The following is a 19,494-nucleotide window of genomic DNA, read 5'->3' as shown; positions in this document are numbered from 1 at the left end:
GGGACGACACCTTCTGTGCAAACACTGTGCAGCCTGAGTAAGAGAATACAGAGTAAATGAAAAAGAGAATAGATTAACTACAAGAAAAGTCTTAACGATGAAATTGCTCAAAAGATGTACCGCAATTATGACTTAAATCAAGTCATTTGTGCAACCCAATAAGACAAAGCACAAATGTTTCTCAATGGGCTTTACAATCTGTAATTAAATCCTCGAATTGGATAAGGAAAAAAAAAAACCTTCCCCCAGGATGGAGAGACACAGATATTGTTTGAGAGTATGTTCAGGCGCCACTAAAATCTCCATATGTCTGAGGGAACAAACAAACAGATGGTCGGAGAGATGAGGAGGTTTTCAGGATGTGTAATCTTGTCTGCAGGAAAACAAATTCTACCGTGCATATCAATACATTGATTAAAATTCGGACAGACCAGTCGGAGAATGGTAACAGACACAGACCTTTAGCTGAAGAGAAAAAAGCCACAAAGTGAGGGCACGAAGACGCATGTTTAAGTTTAATATAAAGGCCTCAGAGTCAGACACACAAGGTCATGCAGCCAGCATATGTATTTTCAGAGCCCATATTCTGAAAGTAGAGAGGGTAGGATGGAATAAAAGAGTAAGGGGCCCGACCAGACAGGTACGAAGGGGCATGTCTGTTTAGGATTATGTGTTTTACAAAAAGCACTCTAAAGTCTGAGCTGTTCACCTGCTCTTTCAATGTTTGGTGAAGCTCTATTCAGTTTTTGATCGGCCAGGATCGACAACATCACTTCTATATTTATTCTCCACCATCTTTGCTATTTCATTAGCTCTTGTTCGGCCCTGCCACCAGACTGTCTATTATGCTTTCCAATCAATATTTGTATTTATGAGTACAATCTGCCTTTTGTCCTGTTTTTCCTGCCTGATGTCGGCAACTGTCAGACTCACTGACTTCGCCTATTACTTGTCCCTGCCTGCTTTTCTCCTTTGCGGCTTGGATCCATTTGACATTTTTTGTGATGCAGAAATGGGCAAACATGCTGTTATTACATCGTGCCTTGATCACCGCAAAAGCCTTTTCACTGGTCTTAATAAGGAAAAAAACAGAAAGACAGCAGTCTGGACAAAATTCAGCTGCGAGGCTTTTAACTGTGACTAAGAGATATGATCACATCGCGCCTGTTTTACCTTTTTTTTAACGTTAGATCCCTGTATGTTTTAGTATTGATTTAAAATTTTTATTCAGGCTCTTCATGGTCTGGCCCCAGGTTATATCTCTGATCTGTTACTTTCCTGTTCACCTCTACGAAACTTTGCGACCATCGGGCAAGGGTCTGCTGTCATCAGGGTCCCAAGACTCTGGAAAGAACTTCCTGAGGAAATAAGGAGACGGTGTCCTCTTTGAAGTCTCTCCTAAAAAGATACTTTTTTCCAACGGGATATGCCTGAATTTACTTGGGGTGCCAGGCAATTTTGGTCTTCTATCTCTATTCTTATTATTGGCATTATTATTTATACTTTCTCTGTATTTGAACCTTTTGTTTTTTCCGTTGTGTAGCACTATGTATTTTAACCTTTTGTTTTTTTTGTTTTGCTGCACTTTGCACTTTGTATTGTAAAGTGCCCTATAAATAGAGTTATTATTTGTATTATTTATTTTTTACATGAATTGGGACGAACGTTTGCAGTTGAGTCCTCCTTATTCTTAGCTGTGACAGGACTTGGTCGCTTTTTTTCCTCCAATGGGTTTAATGGCTTTACTTTCTTGAAGTGTTCTTTGAGCATCTCCACTGTTGCAGATATGTTCGCGTGATCCGGCTGAGCAGCTCCGATCATGCAGGATTTCTCCGTTCCTCCATTTCTTTAACGCCGTGATGCCGGTTGAGGAGTTTAAGAGAAAAGGATTAGATGGTTCAGTGAGACTCAGAGTTAGTCAGTTCAGAGCCGCTGCTGCTGTGAATTTCCTAATCTTTCTCTGCAGAGAAACATTCAGCAGCATCGCCGGAATCCAACAGGAGAAAAAGGGACGACAAACCTGCTTTGATCCTTGCACAATTTTAAACATTCATATCTTTATCTCTTTGTGTGACTCTCAGCTACAGCTCTGACAATGAGCACAATGAGAACAACGCATTCGAATTTAATAAAAATTTAAACGGAGCCTAACAGCATTAATCTGCACAGTGGGTGAGACATGTTTTTCCTGGAGCAAAAGCACACTTGACTGTGGAACATCCATTAAAATCTATTGTGCTTGAATGTAAGAGGAGAAGTGTTTTAAAAGGCCACTGTGGTAATGTGTTAGATGGGTGACGGGAAGAGTTTAAATGGAACTGGTTGTGTGCAGAACATGCACATTGTGTCTGTGCCTTTTTTTAAAGCTGAACACCGTGCAGGGGGATCAATGAACATTTCCCAATAGGAGCTTTTCAAAACATCCCATTATGCAACCAACGTAATGTCTGAAAATGAAAGTCAATGAATATTTTGGGCACTGATATGATCAACACGTCTCAAAAGGCATTTCAAATCAGACTCTAATAAGCTGTACTTACTAATACTCCTACTTTCTTTGTAAGTTTGGCACAAAACAATGCATCATAAACCGCTTTGCATTGATTTGGAGCTGATTTAGCAGGGAGCTAAGGGACCATACACAAGTTAAGTGGAATTATGCACTTTTTCTTTTTGCTAATTGTCCCTAAGGATGTTGCCTCTGTGCACAGGAGTTGTTTTCTCCTTCACTTTTTTCCGCATCTTACCAAAAATGTTGAAAAGGAATGCATTATGTAGCATTGGCCTGTATCATATATTAAAATGAGCCTCTTGTGCCCTTATATCCGCGTAACATTTTGAAATGTATAATTCAACTACTGAAGTGCTCACAGGTGGCTGCACTTTTCCTGGCGATAAAACATTTAATGTGTTTCAATGAGGTGCTGAGAGATGACAATCCATCTCTGAGTGTCAGAATTCTGTATATTCTTTAAAGGCACATAACTTCCAGACCTCTCCCAGTTGAATGTGCATAAAGAGGGACCAGTTGAGAGCTGCTTGGAAGTGCATCGATAACAAATGAGACTGGGGCCACCGGGAATCATTCAATGGTTTTCAGCACCATCATTGATCTGGTGATTTAAATGGAAAATGCTTAAATAACGTATTTTTAATGAGAGAAAAATGTGGAAGTATGGAAAGAGAGAGTTTTGGTTTCGAATGTTTTTATTTTAAAGGGGTGAGTCATCATACATGACATCATACATTTAAAGCAAACAAACATATAACAATGAACTAAACATCACAGTATATATGATCTGTGAAGTGGGCTCCTCATAAATTATCACCAGAAGAAATAGTCTTCACAGTTTAAAATAAGCAACAGAACAACCCCCAAATAAAAAAAAGGAGTTTCTGTCAGCTCAGTTAAGCCAGAGTTTTTTTTATATATATTTTGTAACCACATTGATATTCTGTAAAATAAACTGATGCCTTTGCGCAGCATGGAGCGCCCATGCTTCACGTCTGATGTGATTACACTGCCACTATCTGGTCTCAGAGCACAGATGCAACATCTCATCCATTTATTCATGCGGGCGCTCTCGAGTGCTTCCAGTCAAGAAAATTGTAATAACTTCTACTGACAACTCATTGCTGACCTCTCTTTAATAACTAAAATAATAATAATAATCTTCTTTTCTTTCTTTTTTTAATCACGATCTTAGTAACAAAGGAAGAATAATGACAAACCTAATAAAGTTACTCATTAACATCTCAGTCTTAAAGGCATGTGCAAGGAGGGTGACATTATGGCTTGTCCTGCAACCTTTGCTCCAGCAGGTTGTTAAGTTTTTTTCAGCAGGAGCTGAAGAAAAAGACAAAACACCAGTTAGACGTCGAGGAGGGAAACACCTTGTCTGTCAGACTCATACAGGTGAGCTGTTTTGGAAATTTTGTACTTGTTGTTGTGGATTGTGTGAGTTGACAACTTAGAGATACTATGTTTTGCTCTGCAATGTGTGTGACACAGATTAAGAAGTCAAATGACCTCAAGCACGGCTATTATCACACTATCACCTACTTCTTATGTGAACTGTGTGTGTTATTTAGAATAAAGACACACAGTGTGGATATACTGTCTGATATTCCGATATAGGACGATCAACATAGCATGTGTGAGTCGATGATTAAAGTTAACCAGTAAGCAGGTGAGGACTTTAGTTAAGAACAGTTCACGAAGGCAACTCCTCAACATCATGTGACAGCTTCTGTGTGAAATACAGCTGATCATAAAGTTCAGAGTAGTTTTGTTCATGTCAAAGGGTTTGTTAACATGTACTTTCCTCTGGCAAACGAGAAGTGACTATTGGCTAGTTAGTGGTATATATCATAGTTCTATTACTATTTTATTTGTTTAACCCCTTACTGGTAATTTCTAATAAAATGGTAATCCCTTGACCTCAACATTTTATAATCTCATGTGGTGGAAGACGACGTATTCAGAGCCTTTACTCAAGTGACTCTAAAAAATGCAATATGCGCTTAAAATAACATAAGGATAAACACTCTACTCAATGGCGTTTTATTATTATTTATTTATTATATTAATAAAAACCTAAACAAATATCTTTTCTATCTTCTTTTCTGAATTAAATTCAAGACAAATCACGGCAAGTAATTTCTAGAGAATTCAGTTTCGTTTGTGTAAAAATGAATACATACATGACCTCAAAGCACTTCACAGAGAAGGTCGAGAGTTTACAGTCACAGAGAGAAACCCAACAGTTTGATAAAGAAAAAAACCTCTCGTCTAACGGGAGGAAAGATCTTTCAGAAGCAGATTTAGGGCGGTCGGCCATCTGCGTCGACTGGTGAGTTTGAAAGGAGAGAAACGTGGGCGAGAGCAGAACAAGTGGATACCTGCAGCGTGAGGGCTGTGCTACTTAGGCAGACAGAGAGGAAAAGCACTTACAACAGGAAACATACTACAACCACAAGGTTCGGAATGAGGAACGTTTGATGTGATGTCGAGATTGTGTCTGCCTCCATGACACAAACCTGTTCCACAAGAGAGGAGGCTGGTAGCTGCCACTCCACTACTCTATTATTACCATCCTACTCTATAACCATAAATAAGCCTGTAGCACTGACCAAAGCCATATATTGGGATAATATCTGAGCTTGTCAAGATATTGCGCCGCTGCTCAGGCATTAAGGGAGCCAGTGCAGAGAAGCAAATAATATAATAGGATGATATACATCTCAATACTGACTTTGAATGCATCTCTTGTTATGACGCAATTGCACTAAGAGATTGGAGAAGAACACACTTTTCATGATCCTCAATATATAAACACAGTATATATATATATAAATAATATACTCTATTGATTAAATTATTTCTTTAGGTTTTGCCACAAGAAAAGGAGAGATGGGGGTGTGGAGCTGCAACATCTTTGTGCTGTTGTTTCTCTGTGGAGCTTCTGTCACTGAGGCCCGTCCTGCTTTTTTATCTGACGTGGAGCACAGGGGCCTTCAGAGACGTCTTCTAGTGGAGGAAGACCCCACCAGCAGCAACACTAATGGGACTCAGAGTAAGTAGCAAAAGGAATGCTGATGGGAATTTTACCATCACCCCCACTGTTGCAGTCAGGTGTGTCTGAGGAACTTTGAGCTCTATAACTCCTCATTTACAAGAAGCATTTCGGTGTCAACCTCTCTGTGTCTGTCTTTGATGCAGTACATTCTTCTTCCTGCGGTTTTTCCAGGGGCAGCCGATCCAGATTGGGGCTCAAAGTCAGTGGAGTGGTCCTATCTGGCTGCAGGACTGGGCACGGTCCTCACCATCTCCCTCCTCATCGTGATGGCAGTCAAGCTTCGCCTCTTCCACCGCTTCCTGGCCAGCTACAGACACTCCCTGCTCCACGAGGCCGATGGGGCCAGCCAGTACGGTCATGATGATTTGTCTTACCCGAGCAATGTGTCGGGTAGGATGGGAAGGGTCAGGGGGACTGTGAGTGGGCAGGATGAAGACGATGACGGCTTCATCGAGGACAATTATATCCAGACCAGTGAGAGACACCGGGCGGAGAGAGAAAGAGTGGAGGAGGAGGAGGGGACAGACGACAGCGACGATGATCTTCAGTTCACAGTAGGGTGATTGGATAAAGGGAGACAAATTTTAGTCCTGAACTGCTTACTAATTATAACAACACATTATAGACACACCTTTTAAAAAAACACTGTGCATAGATAAATCTTGATTGTAAATTTAGAGCGATGGCACCCATCTATTCTATTGGCAGAAATTGAATATAAAATAATCTTAGTGATGTCGTAATGTTTTAAATTGTACAAGTTTTTGTTTTCTATACCCTAGAATGGGCCCTTTATATTTAAATACTGTATATTTACATCTGGAGCGGGTCCTGTCTATGGAGGCCAACATGTTTTTTACAGTAGCCCAGACCGGACAAACTAAACACCTTTTGAGTTTTTATGACAACTGAAGGCTGCCACAGGTTCTCTTTCATGTTTGGAAGGGGAGGGTGAGGTGAGGGGTATTCAGCTGCAACATGCAACTTCACCACTAGATGGCACTACATTCTACGCACTGAACCTTTAACTGTTGGATGCCAAAACAAACAAAAAATATAAACATATCACAACGAAAAGGGAAAGTTTAAAGAAAGGAATAGATGGGAAAAAAAGAAAGAAAACAAACACGTGTCTCTGAATTCTGTTTTTTTTATTTTCATTTCATGAAAAATGTTACTGCTTGTCACTGAGTTCATTTGAGTTAAGATGATCTGCACACAGGATTTGCTGCGATCCTTTCTGCCTATATACTGTGTACATTGCAGTTTGTTGTGTTTGCTTTTTTCTAACAGATCTGATAAGTCAAAATGTTGTCACATAATCACCAATCTTTCCATGGATGCAGGGTAGAAGTTGTTCCGATTAAAGCTTAAATCTGTAATAAGTAACTTTCCTATCCGTTTGTATGATGACACATTTGCACCCTGCAGTTGAAAGCTGTTGTTCTTGCTCTGCTGATGATAAATCTTGATTCCACTTCTTGATTCGACAAGATTTGACATGTTGATATTTTGGTGGTGAATCAACGACAGAGGAAAGAAACAATTTGACAAAATTTCAGCTCAAAAGTGTGCTACATGTATAAGAGGTAGAAACGTCAATGTATTAATGTAAGATAGAAAAAGATATCGAAAATTCATTAATAAATTAATTCTGATTGAAATTCCACCATTACTCATTTTAAAATGTAAGTTTCCAGTCTGGTTCTTTGAGTGTGTGATAAAGAAACTCACAAAACACATCCAACACAGTGACGTTTTGATTTGATGTGAACACTTACTGAGTTTATTTTCAACCTCTGAGAATCTCAGACAATAAAATGTTTTTCTGAGTCATTGCTGACAACAGACTGTTGCTCTGGTACAGTTTGTGTGCAGGTATTTGAGTTGATGATGATCCTCAGTCACCAGTTTGTTTTGATAATGGAAACAAAAGGACTAGAACAAAGGAGCTCTGATGTCTTCAATGTGGTGCTGAGAATCCTGCACAGCTCTTTTGTAATTTCTACTTTCCTTGAACACACATTACATTTCATATATTCTTCCTTTCCCAGACTCTCCTTTTTCTGAATGTTTCTGCACATTAAGCTCATTCAGATCAGACTTGTCCTGCTGGAGGACGTCTCTCTCCTGACTTGGCTCGTCTGTCCCTCTGAGACACTGAACACCAGGACGGCTCGACTCCCCAGCCTCCTGGCTCTGCTCATTCTCATCATCCTCCTCCTCCTCTGCTCCCTTTGCTTCTTAAGGTAGATCATCACACCATAACCCACAACAGCCACTGCCATGACGACCCCAGCAGCCATCAGCACCAGCCCAGACACCAACATCTCCCTGCTGTCGTAAACTCGGTTGCCAATTGTGGCCATGCAGAGAAGCACTGTCCCACAGAGCATCACTGCTGACCCCACGGCAAGAATCAGCACCGGGTCAGCCCTCCCGCCGCTCTTCAAAAGGTCAATGCGACGCCGGCTGCGCACGCAGTTCATGTCCTGGATGGCAGAGCTGAGGAGCTGCTTGAGCAAAACAGCGAGGGCTAAGAGGCAGAGGGTGGTGCCCACCCCGAGTCTCCACTCTCCAGACAGGCTCTTGGTCGTGGAGAGGAGGCCTACACCGCCAAGGCCCAGCCCCATAATGAGGGCCACTGAGGCACAGTAGCACAGCAAGGAGCGGCGTGGCTCTCTGAACCACCACAGCTCCACCTGGTCTTCCAGGATGCGTCTCTGCATCAAGGTGGGCTCCAGGTAGAGGCCCGCAGGCCGACGCACGTTGTGGTAGAATGCCTGCATCTCAGTCATGGCGGGTCAGCCAGCGTGGAAACACAGTGACCTGGTAAGATTGTGCAGGATTTGTGTTGCTGATCAGAACACAAAAACAGAATTCAAACTTTGGTGCCAATTAGAATCATTTTTTAAAAGGTCATTCTTATGGTGACATTCCTGTGCTCAGCTTCTGTGAAAACAATTACTCACATTATTGTTGGTAAAACAACCTTTGTTGAATGGTCTTGTAGTAAAGGTTTGTAAGATCCCACAGTTGTCCGGTATTGTTGTATCATTCTGTAGAAGAGACGATGTCCACTTTACGTAAAAAATAATCCAGTTTAAAAAAAAATGGTTCACGGATCAAACTCCTGTCAGTGAAGATAATATCCTGATGTCAGGCTGAAGGCAGAAGAGCAGCAAGGAACCGACAGCACACAGGCAGGGGCTCCCACAGTGTGATACCCACTGACATTGTCACATGGTTTTTGTGTTTGCAGCTTGTCCACATGTCTGCTCATCAAGCCTCCATCGCCACAGTGACAGATCAATAATCTGTGCCCTCCTCACATTCCTCGACCCCAGTGCCAGGCAGAACGGCGGACACCCCGCTGCTCTCATCACACAGGAACACCATGCTGTGTGGTTAAGTGGGAAAATGGACGGGGTTCACAATAGCAGCGTTGGATCATGGTTTGGACAGAGATTGGCGACATTGTCCGCCATGCCCCCGCGCAGACAATGGGCTGAACGATGAACACAATGACTGTGCTGCAGGAGGAGGCCGGTGGTGTGCTGTGGAGGGCTGAGTGATGTCAGTGTGCCCTGATAATGGTGTTTCTGTGATCCAAGGCATAGCGTCATTCACACACTCAGCTGAGCCTCTTAGATTGGCCATGATGAGCGCTGCATCGCCTCAATGAAACGTCCATTGACCCAGGCCCTCTGATATGGTGTCTTCCAGGGATACACCTCCCAACGCTGGAAATATTTCTTCAAAACATTTTGCCTTTAGTTTGACAGTAGATAGCAGTAAATACTGTCTTTGGATCTGTTCAAGTTCAGAAAGCTGCAGACCCTGAAGAGAGGGAGTCGTGTTGTGCCCATGTGGAAACAGACTGTTGATAAAAACACATCTTTAAAGAATTGGTGTCAACGACTCGGATGTCATTCAGATCTGATCGACTCCGCAGCATCTCACCAGACAGTCCACTATTCAAATCTGTGACAGACAGACAACTCTGAACCACACAGACACTGACAGCAACATTGACAGAAAGTATTCGCGAAAGAAAAGGAGAACAGAGTGAACAAAGAGCTTCACGACGAGCTGGACGCACACAACAGGCTTCTGAGTCTCTACACACAGACGGAGGAGTCTCAAAAGAAGACAACTCAGACTCCAAAACCAGATTCAGTGAAAGAGCATCTCTGGATGATGAGGTTCCAGGCTAAGAAACAAAAAGACGAAATGCTGTTAAAATGAAAGAGGAGCCTCAAGTTAAGTTACATATTTGAGAGGTTGGTGATGAAATATTGCCCTCATGGCCTTAAAATGATTTGAATATATCTCTACACCTTCCTTCCTCATTTCATGACTGGGCTCTATGAATATAAAACAGTGGCCTGTGTTGAGGAGCCTTTTGTAGCTAGTGAGCCCCACCCACAAGTTGACAGGTTTGATTTCTTAGGTTTGAAACACTTGCTTGTTTGACTTGGCATTTGGTTACTGTAGTGTCAAGATGGAAATATTCAGTCCTAGGGTTGACTTATTATTTCACTCCCAATATTTCTTTTAGCATAAAAAAATGAAATTAACAATCACTAGGGGGACATATTAACATGTTTGAAAACTAGATTTTGACCTGAGGGGGACTTCAAGGCCTGTCATAGCTTCAGCTGTGGAGGAGATTTTCTTCTCTTGCCTACAGCTTAAAATCAAAGCCCGTGAGAGAAGAATCAGGTCTTTAAAAATAAGCACGCTACCTGTTCAGCACCGAACAGCAGACTGCCATCTAGAGATAAGCTGGAACCACCAAATCAGAGCTGTAAATAGAACGGATGCTGGACTTAAATTCACCTGGTGACCACAAACTTCACTCCAGTGGGGCGATCACCAAGTTGCTCTGTCTACAGGATAAGAACAATTAAAGAAATTCACATTTGATCAAGGGCAATTTTTTCCGTTATCACAAGAAAGTGTTGATATTCTTAAAAATGACCAACACTTTCATTATATGTTCAGCTTCAAACGTCACAAAAATTTAAACCAATAAAATGTTACGATTAGAGGGTTTTTGCTAATCTCGGAGTATGCATGTGCGTAAAGCCCTGGGATTGTCACGATCGCTGCATCCTAAATGTGGATGTGTGTGTGTGTGTGTGTGTGTGTGTGTGTGTGTGTGTGTGTGTGTGTGTGTGTGTGTGTGAGCCAAAATATATGAACGCTGCCATCTTGCACATTGGGGGCCAGAAGACACTTTAGATTTCAAGTCCGCATAGTGGCGATTAGTGGATGGAGCCACTGTATTGAGGTCCTGCCTATACACGTGTTCGACCAATCACAAGTCAGTCTCATCTGTCAATCACAATGTTTCACCCCATTAATCGTAGCATCAAATAACTGATTAAAACCAAACCAACCACAAAAACGATATGATCAGTGCGATAAGAACTACCTGAAATGACAGAAAAAAATGTTTTGACGTGTCCTTCAACTTTTTATTTCAATCAATGTCCAATCTACTAACCTTGAGGAGACAGGATTTATATCCTATACTGCAGGCAGCCACCAGGTGGCGATCGAGACGCTTTGGCTTCATTTTGGGGAGCTGTCATGTTGTTCATCCCGTGGGGTGGAGTGAATGGTCTTGTCATCACTACAGTATCTTTGTTGAACACTGGGTTGTTCTGGTGGACAGACAGATTCCACAGAAGCTGACACAGGTAACCAGAGGATTTCACTTCATTCTAGTTCAGTGATGGTGGTTGCACTGCATGTTACAGGTTAGTTAGTTGATGCTGGTTAGTTAGTTTCACTGGAGTGAATTAACCAGCTAGTAGAAGCTAAACAGCTCAACAGCCTCAGATTTAAGCAGCAAACATTTTGCATGTTGACTGATGCAAAATATTACTTTTTTAAAGTAAATTATATTAGTATCCAAAGTGCTATATATTTAGCCCCAACCCTTTAGTCTTAAATTAATTAAGATTAAAACAAAATGACAATGAAGAAACACATGTTCACACTGATGTTCAGTGCTGGTCCCAGTGTCTTCTGCTTATTTTATTTTATATTTTAATAATTCACATACATGATGAATTGACGCTTTGTCTGTCTCCATGGAAACCTCTCATGAACCAACCAGTCTCTGCACTGAAAAGTTGGACAGGGACAGAAACTGCACCGTCTCCCTCTAGTGGACAGTATTACTCGGTGCACAATCCACCATTGGATCCACAGCCTATAAACATTTGAATGTCAGATACATCAAAACAAATTTCCACAAGTCTTGAATATCAAAATGAATCGAAGCAACTCGCCCAGAAGTAAAAATGTGCCGACTTATTTTATTTGGTAACTTTTCGAATAGCTGATAAATGTGTTTGTTAGTCTTATGGTAGAAAGGCCTGTCACTTACCTGTTGCACTCTGGAAAAAGAGTCCAGAATACAACTTACTCTGGAAAAGCAGAGCAGGATGAATAGATTAACAGATGATTGAATGAATGACTTATTATAAATTCTACTTCTTATCAAATACGTAACTAATGGCTGCAATGATTCTGGCATGTTTTACAAAGCAAAGTCCACATGCCCGTTTTTTCTTCTTTAACTATCACCTAAAACATTATTCTCCAGTCGGCCACAACATGAAAACTGCCAACTGGCTTTGGATCAGTGTAATTTTAATTTAGTCAAACCATGAGGCGTTTAAAAATAATATACAGAATTTAAATCCCAGTACTGATAATTCACAGCAGCTATTTTAAAACAGCCAACATGCTGAACGCTGAAGTTCTTACAGCATAGCTTCAAACGTCTTTATAAATTCACCTATAGTCACTGAGTCAATTAAAATATACTGAGTATAGAACCAGAACCTCATGTACACAAACTGTATTCTTAAAAAACTGTGTATGATATTGTTTTTTGCAAATCCAGTATTCTCTCTTCCCTCTCGATCTCTACATAAATATTTGTATTTTGTTAAAAAAAAATTAGACCAACATCAACATTTCCGTTATGAACAAGATTTATTCATGTGCAAAATGTGGTGTTGTTGCCACAGGTTGACCTGTAGAGGGCAGCAGCACCCAGAGCTGGACAGCAGTCTGCAGGATGCACCATTGGATGCCTATACAGTGGTAAGTTGTGTTCAAGATTTTAAGGTGAAGTGGTTCAAGTACTCATTTACTGAATTAACAGTGTAAAAGTACTCAACTCAAATAAACTAATTTACAGGTAATTATGTTTTGTAAATTAGGTACTGTAATATTTGAATACTGTGCAGGAATACCTTGAATACATATTTCAGTATAACTTATCTATGAACACATTTTACAGATTTAGTCTTAAACTAAGAAACTGTGCTGTGAGTGTGTGTAGGAGGGACACAAATCTGCCTTGAGCCTTAAAAAATCATCTCTTATGGTTCGATTCACAGACTGTTTTTAAAGATGGATGGCGGTGCCAGCTCCCCAAAAAGTAAAGCCATAATGTCTTGATCGCTCCCTGGTGGCTGGCTGCAGTATAGGTCATAAAGCCTGTCTCCTCCATGTTAGTGGATGGGTATCGGATCAAACTAAAAACTCAAAGCAATGTCAAACTTGAAGATGGTTTCTATCATTTTAGGTAGTTCTCATCAGAGTGATGTATAAGTGCAAATTTTTTCGTAAGTTTGATTTTAAATATGCTACTTATTTGATATTTTAAAGATGGGGTAAAACGTCATGATTGTCAGCTGAGACTGACTCATGTATCAGTGTATCGGTGGGACCTCGCTACTGCTCTGGCTCCAAATATGGGATATTTTGGCTTCATTTTTGGATAGGCAGGAAGTGGAGATGCGTCATCCGTCCTAATATAGGTCTAAGGTTAGATTAGAATAAAGGAAAACCTGCTACTGTTTGACAAACCAGTGTCCGAGCATTTGCAACTGAGAGATCTGTGTGAACAGTTTGTGATTCTGGCTCCGACTCTCCAGCAGCTCATTTCCCTGACAGGTGCAGCACCAACCGAAGGGGATGAACTAATCTCCGAGCTGCAGATCGCCGGGTTAGACAAACAGGGCTTGTGACCAGAGCGCCGCTGTTCCAGTTTCCCCTGCAGCAGCTGGTGCGAGGTGGAAGGAAACAGTGAGCAAACGTGGCTTTCTCATGTCTCAACAGCAGCTGCTGTGGTGGTCTTGAGCAAGGCACTCAGGCCTAATTGCTTCAGTGCTCAGGAGCCATTAGGGGATAGATACACTGTAACTGAACCGTGATGCCTTGTCGATGCCAGCGACGGCAGTGTGTGAATGTGGAGCAGAGAAGGAAAAAAAACTGTGGGTTTGCTCAGCACTAAAGATTAATTAAAATGGAAATGTGGGCTGAGTAGAAGTCTAACTATTTCCTTAACTGCTTTTCACACGCAACTCCAGATTTCCATGATTGTGGTGACTGCGTGGGAGGATGATGGACGCCTCTCCTTAATGTGCAATACTGAGAAAATGTGGGATCTGCTGCCAGTTTTCCAGCCCCTGACGACAGGTGACACAAACCTCAATAATCCAGACTTTTTAGCACTCCCTACAACCTTTTCCCCCAAAATTGTAAAACTCCTGCACAGACGTAGTAAAAACCAGGTGTCAGTCTGGCGGAAAAAGAAAACCAAAGATGTGTCCTGAAGTGATTTTATCCCAGTAGTGGCACTTATAATTCTGTAGACACTGTCAAAAAGCTTGTGTGATGAAGGATGTGGCGTAGGTGATCATAAAAGTGTTTTACAGGACACACCTGCAGTGTATCCATTTGTGTCGAACTTATTTCAATGCATGACAACCATACAAATCACTTCCACAGCAGTTGCTACAAGGAAAATATTGAGCATGAGCTATAGTGGATGTGAAAACTCAGATTTTCTGTTACGCTGGCAGTGTGGCTTTAGATGTGACACTGTCGCTTGTTGAAATATCTCAACAGCTTTATGATCATAGATAAAGTCGACAATTGTTGTGTTGAGTGATTATTCAACAACCGCTGGAGAGATTTTCATAAAGATTGGTACAGACCATAAACTCTATATTGTCGTGGACCAAGTAGTCAAGGTACAAACACAAATTTAGAGGTAAAGAAGGTTTATTTTGTTTAATCCTTTGTGTCCTATTCTTAACCTTGATATGACTGTTTGCTCTCTGGTGTTTTTCCCTATTGTTTTCATTCCTCCCACCTTGTGCTTTATTTGATACAGATGGCGTCCTTTACCTCCCTCATCCCATTGTATTGCCAGTCAGTCATGATGCTACTCCTTATTACTGTTTTGGCTTCGGCCTTACTGAAAGCTACCTCCATAATTCTTTCCTGATTTAATGATTGTTTAGCGAGTGAATCTGCCATTTCATTACCCTCAATGCCCCTGTGAGCCGGGATCCACATGAACCTGACTTAATTGTAAAATGTATAGTCAGTACAGTGTTTCGTATATTTCATACAGAGTATCTGCTCTGCTGTGGGATGACATGGACTGTAATGATACATATACTAATAGTGAGTCTGAACATACTATAACCTTCTTAATCTTGTTTTGCTCTGTCCACTGTAAAGCCATTGCTTTTGCCAACATCTCAACTGAATATACTGTCAGGTGATCTGCCGTTCTTTCTATTCTTTGGCTCCTTTGATCCATCTGCATTGGGAACAGAGTATTATGTGTAGTCCTTAACCTTCCCTCTGCTCTGTCTGCCCAATTTCCTTTTCCTTTGCCTCTCTTCATGTTCTCTTCAATATAAAAGTCTGGTGATACAGGAGGAAATAACCATGTCGGTGTCACAGGATAAGGAACTGTTGCACTGTATATTTTTTCATGCAACCTCATCTCTTTTTGCCATTTTACTTGCTGTCCATACATAACACTCTGTCTTAGCTTTCCCACTTTCCCAGCATGGTCTAAGGGTTAGTTGTTTGTATCAGAGATTAAGCAGCATTTCTCACATCTCCACTTGGACAGCTATGACCTTCCATATTGAGCCATGAGGGCAAAATATTTACTAACTGACCAAACCAATACACACACACACAGTGGATAACTACATAAACAGTAAGTAAATCCCAAATTAAAAATACTGTAATCCCCCCATGATGTCAAAGCTCTTGGTTTGGTCCTCTGCTTGGGCCTCAGCATAAAAGCAGGCTCCGCCTTCAGCTCAGGTCGTTTGCTGGACCAGGAAGTAGAACTCCAGGCAGGTAACTCAAACTAAGAGAAATTAAACAATACACCAACTATCAAAGCAACAAAGAATATTACTGTGTGAAATTATTAATGTATGAACTTAAGTGACTGCAAATTAAAATAAAAACTGCATGTGATAGTGATGTGTGGGGGAATGTGTGGAAGTAAACCTTCACGTTTGGCATCCATCACATATACAGATGGACGTCTGCTCCCCTAAAGTGAAGCCAAAGTTTCTTGATCACCACCTGGTGGCTGAACTATATGTCCTTAATCCTGCCGCCTCTATGTAAGTGGATGAGACATCAGCCAATGTAAAAAGTCAAAGTACACGTCAAATACATTTTTCTCAACGATGGCTTTGGTCATTTTAGGTCGTTCTTATCACTTTGATATATGTTGAAGTGCTCACTTTTCTGGCAAGTTTTGTTTCAAGTAGTTTTTTGATGCTATAAAAGTGGGGTTGAATGTCATGACTGAAAGCTTAGACTGATAGTATTATATATATAGTATGCAGGATATTTTGGCTTTGTTTCTGAATAGTGGGAGGAAGTGGAGACGTGTCGTGTACAGTGTGATTAAACACTTAAGTAATAAAATCATTCCAGTCAACCTCATCTGCAGTTTGTCTAATCCCGAATTTGTAAAAGTAAGTATGCTAAGACTGTAAATTGAAGTGGTGTCCATAGCATCATTACCTGCTAAAGGTTGTTAGCATTCTGATGTTAGGTGAAAGAACTACTGTGCATGGTACAGCGTCACAAAGCTGCCAGCATCGTCTCTTGCTATTGTTTTTTCGTTGTTTTTCCTGTTTTTACTTGAAATAATTGCATTTCTTACTTTTTTCATTTTCTTTGTTCTTGTTAAAACTATTTGCAAGAATCACAGCAGGGGCATAACAAAGCTGGTTCTCGAGCTTACCCATGGTCATGGGAACTGGTGGTTTCAAGCCTAGTTTACTGGGCACTGAGGCCAGAGCAAGCATGGCCTACGTGAAGTATACAAAACCTGCTCTCCACCATTTCTGTATTTCAGTTGCTTGACAGTCTCTCTCCTTCAGATGTGCCCTGCCTCCGGCTTAATCCTCAGCACGCTAAAAGCATTTTCATTTAGTCAGGACTCATTCCTCACAGCAAATTGAGTGTAAACTCAATTTAGATGGTGTTATCTCTGATCGGTGAGAATCGGATGAAGCCACAAACAATTCTTGTGCTAAATCAATATTAGTCGCTTTAATTTTTTACCTGAGCTAGCCAGGTGGGCCCAAATAACCTGTGTAATAATGTCCGCAGCATCCGATGTGAGTGCACAGCAGGAGTTCCCCCACTGGATTCCCCCGGTTCTAACAATCGACCGATGCAAAACTGTAAAAAAAACAAACAAAAGCATGGACACACGTTGAAGACACTGACAAATATATCAAGAGAGTTTGTGGTGATAAGAGCCAATGACGGTGTCAATGTGCTGTAAACAAAATCACATTATTTCCTGCCTCTGCCTGCTGCACCCGGCTGCTCTCGCCTGAGTAATGCAGTGGATTTGTTCTTGTGAATGTGTCTGTGCAGAAAACTAACTTCCCCGCTGCGTTGTGCGTGTGTGAAAGGCGAACTGCAGATAAAGTCCAGACCCAATTCTCTGGACTTTATCCGCAGGTCATGTCTGGAAAATGGCTTAAGATGATCGAACTTGAAGCTAAAAGCTTATTGCTTTGTGATTCCCAGGTCATTTGCCTTACAACTTTAGAGAGGCATGTAGCTTTTTCACAAAGTTAGAATTCTAATTGTTTTGTGATGTTTTCCTGTGTGACTAAACCGCCTGCTCACAGCGCAGAATCAGAATTGATCACTGGTGCTGGTGTTGCTAACTCATTTTCAGACACTAATTCCTTTTAATGATTTGAGCGCCTGTTCAATAACCACTGCGCTTGTTTCCTCTCAGTCTGACTCTGCTGACTCCTTCTTGTTGAACGTTTGCTGTGCAACAATGACAACAGCTACCAACTACAATCAATTTTCACCTCACTGCCATGACTTTAATGGATGCAAACACGATTGTTTGTGCTACTAAATATGTGCATATGTGTGTCAGAGTCTCTTTGTGTGTTTGCTATATGTTGAGGTTATGAGGGGGGGGATTAAGTTATCCCTCAGCTTATCACCATTAAATGATGAGCAGCGGTCGTGACCTAGTTTTGAAAGACAGCCTTGTTCTCTTTAGCTTAGAGAGACTAGACCCTGTGGCCATTGATGCACTTTTATCTGCAGACAACTGTTACCTAGTTGTGTAGTAGTTAGTAAGAGCAACAGTGCTGCAGTTTGGTTAATAAAAGAGGTGCAGGGGCCTTTTCCTGTTGCTGCTGCCTAGGAGAAAGTACAGCCTGCGGTTCACCTTAGCACTCGCATAATTTGCATATAGATGAGAATCATATCACATTACTGCTCAGGGGGTATATTAATAATGTGGTTGTTGAACAGGATACAGTACAGACACTGAAACAGGTGGGGCTCACCGTGCTGGTTTCTGCTGAAGCCACACTGTCCCACATCTTTCTTTTCTCTGAATCAACAACGGTGCATTTCTTTCTTTCTCTCTGTTGTTTGAACTTTGACGAACCTGGAAAGATCCACTGCAGCGTTCCTGAGCAGAGCTCAGGCTGGCTACTTTATTTCTAAATGACTTCCCCAAAAATCAACACCAAACACCACAGGGACACAAAATTGCTTGACCTTTCTGAACCCATCTGCTCCTGTTAGTCCCCACCACTGTTCCACCAAAACCTGCATGACTCGGTGGGTGTGACTTTAAAACTATTAACCATTTAACCATTGCCACAGTCGTATCTCCAGCCAGGTACTGCATCAGGAAACAGCTCACATTGTTCTTCAGAAGGGACAAAAGGGCTCTGATGGTGCTACCTTTGTAAAGTTCATACAACTCACATATTTGTTGGTTATATTTAATTAGTAATATTGAATTGAACTTCTGTGTTTTAGTATAAAGATTCAATCTCATATATAAAAACTAATCACACTTATTCTGTTCTATTTTGTTCTGTTCTATTGTAAAATATAGTAATAATACTAAACTTTATTTATACAGCACTTAACGTTACAAAAAGATTAACAGGAAGAAAAACATGGAAATTAGTTAGTGAGATATTCTGTGCTGATTTATTATTAATATTGTGATAAAAATTTACTTTACATAAAGAAAAACAACAAAAGGAACCGCAGTCAAAACAAGAGACATTCTTTTCTCTACTTTACAATAATTGTATTATAATTACCATTTCCATTTATATTCTTACTATATTTAAAAAAATCCCCCTTGTGCTACTGTGTCATCTGTGAATTTCCTCTTCGCATTATCCATAAAGCTACATCTTATCTTATCTTAACGCAATTCTAATTAACATTAATTATATAGTACGTTTTCAAAAAACGGAAATAAAAGGGTGGAAATGAAAAGAACAAGACAGATTCTGTTCTATGATCAACATAATGATAATCATAGAAATATAGAAATACACAAATGGAAAAAAAAACACCAATTGAAACAATTTTCAGTTCTAATCTATTCTATAATCTCTATCTCCGCCCTGCGTGGTGACGTCACGCTCCGGGCAGCCAGTGAGGCGGAGGGATGGAGGGATGGAGGGATGTGGGAGGAGGCGGAGAGGATGGAGGCAGGGGGGGGTTTCTCTTTCACTCACACACACACACTCGC

General features: G+C 41.0%; 2 protein-coding genes across 2 annotated transcripts; one reads left to right on the top strand and one right to left on the bottom strand.

The window, feature by feature from the left end:
- Positions 1-5,413: 5,413 nt before the first annotated feature.
- LOC118117337 (leucine-rich repeat-containing protein 19-like) lies at positions 5,414-6,187 on the top strand. The gene is made up of 2 exons (XM_035169492.2): positions 5,414-5,576; positions 5,751-6,187. The coding sequence occupies exons 1-2, from the start codon at positions 5,414-5,416 to the stop codon at positions 6,140-6,142; spliced, it is 555 nt and encodes a 184-aa protein (XP_035025383.1). The 3' UTR covers positions 6,143-6,187.
- A 575-nt stretch (positions 6,188-6,762) lies between these two features.
- LOC118118033 (transmembrane protein 125) lies at positions 6,763-9,224 on the bottom strand. The gene is made up of 2 exons (XM_035170809.2): positions 8,552-9,224; positions 6,763-8,436 (listed from the first exon to the last, which is right to left on the bottom strand). Exon 2 carries the CDS (start codon positions 8,375-8,377, stop codon positions 7,673-7,675), a length of 705 nt encoding a protein of 234 aa, XP_035026700.1. The 5' UTR covers positions 8,378-8,436; positions 8,552-9,224; the 3' UTR covers positions 6,763-7,672.
- Positions 9,225-19,494: the final 10,270 nt, after the last annotated feature.

The sequence above is a fragment of the Hippoglossus stenolepis genome, chromosome 11 (genome assembly GCF_022539355.2).
Source record: "Hippoglossus stenolepis isolate QCI-W04-F060 chromosome 11, HSTE1.2, whole genome shotgun sequence".
Classification (NCBI taxonomy): Eukaryota; Metazoa; Chordata; class Actinopteri; order Pleuronectiformes; family Pleuronectidae; genus Hippoglossus; species Hippoglossus stenolepis.
This window is presented reverse-complemented; position numbering and strand designations above follow the sequence as displayed.

Coding starts and splice junctions, on each gene's coding strand:
- LOC118117337 (XM_035169492.2), top strand. CDS start 5,414: ATGGGGGTGTGGAGCTGCAACATCTTTGTGCTGTTGTTTCTCTGTGGA. Junction 5,577..5,750: donor CAACACTAATGGGACTCAGA/GTAAGTAGCAAA, acceptor CGGTTTTTCCAG/GGGCAGCCGATCCAGATTGG.
- LOC118118033 (XM_035170809.2), bottom strand. CDS start 8,377: ATGACTGAGATGCAGGCATTCTACCACAACGTGCGTCGGCCTGCGGGC.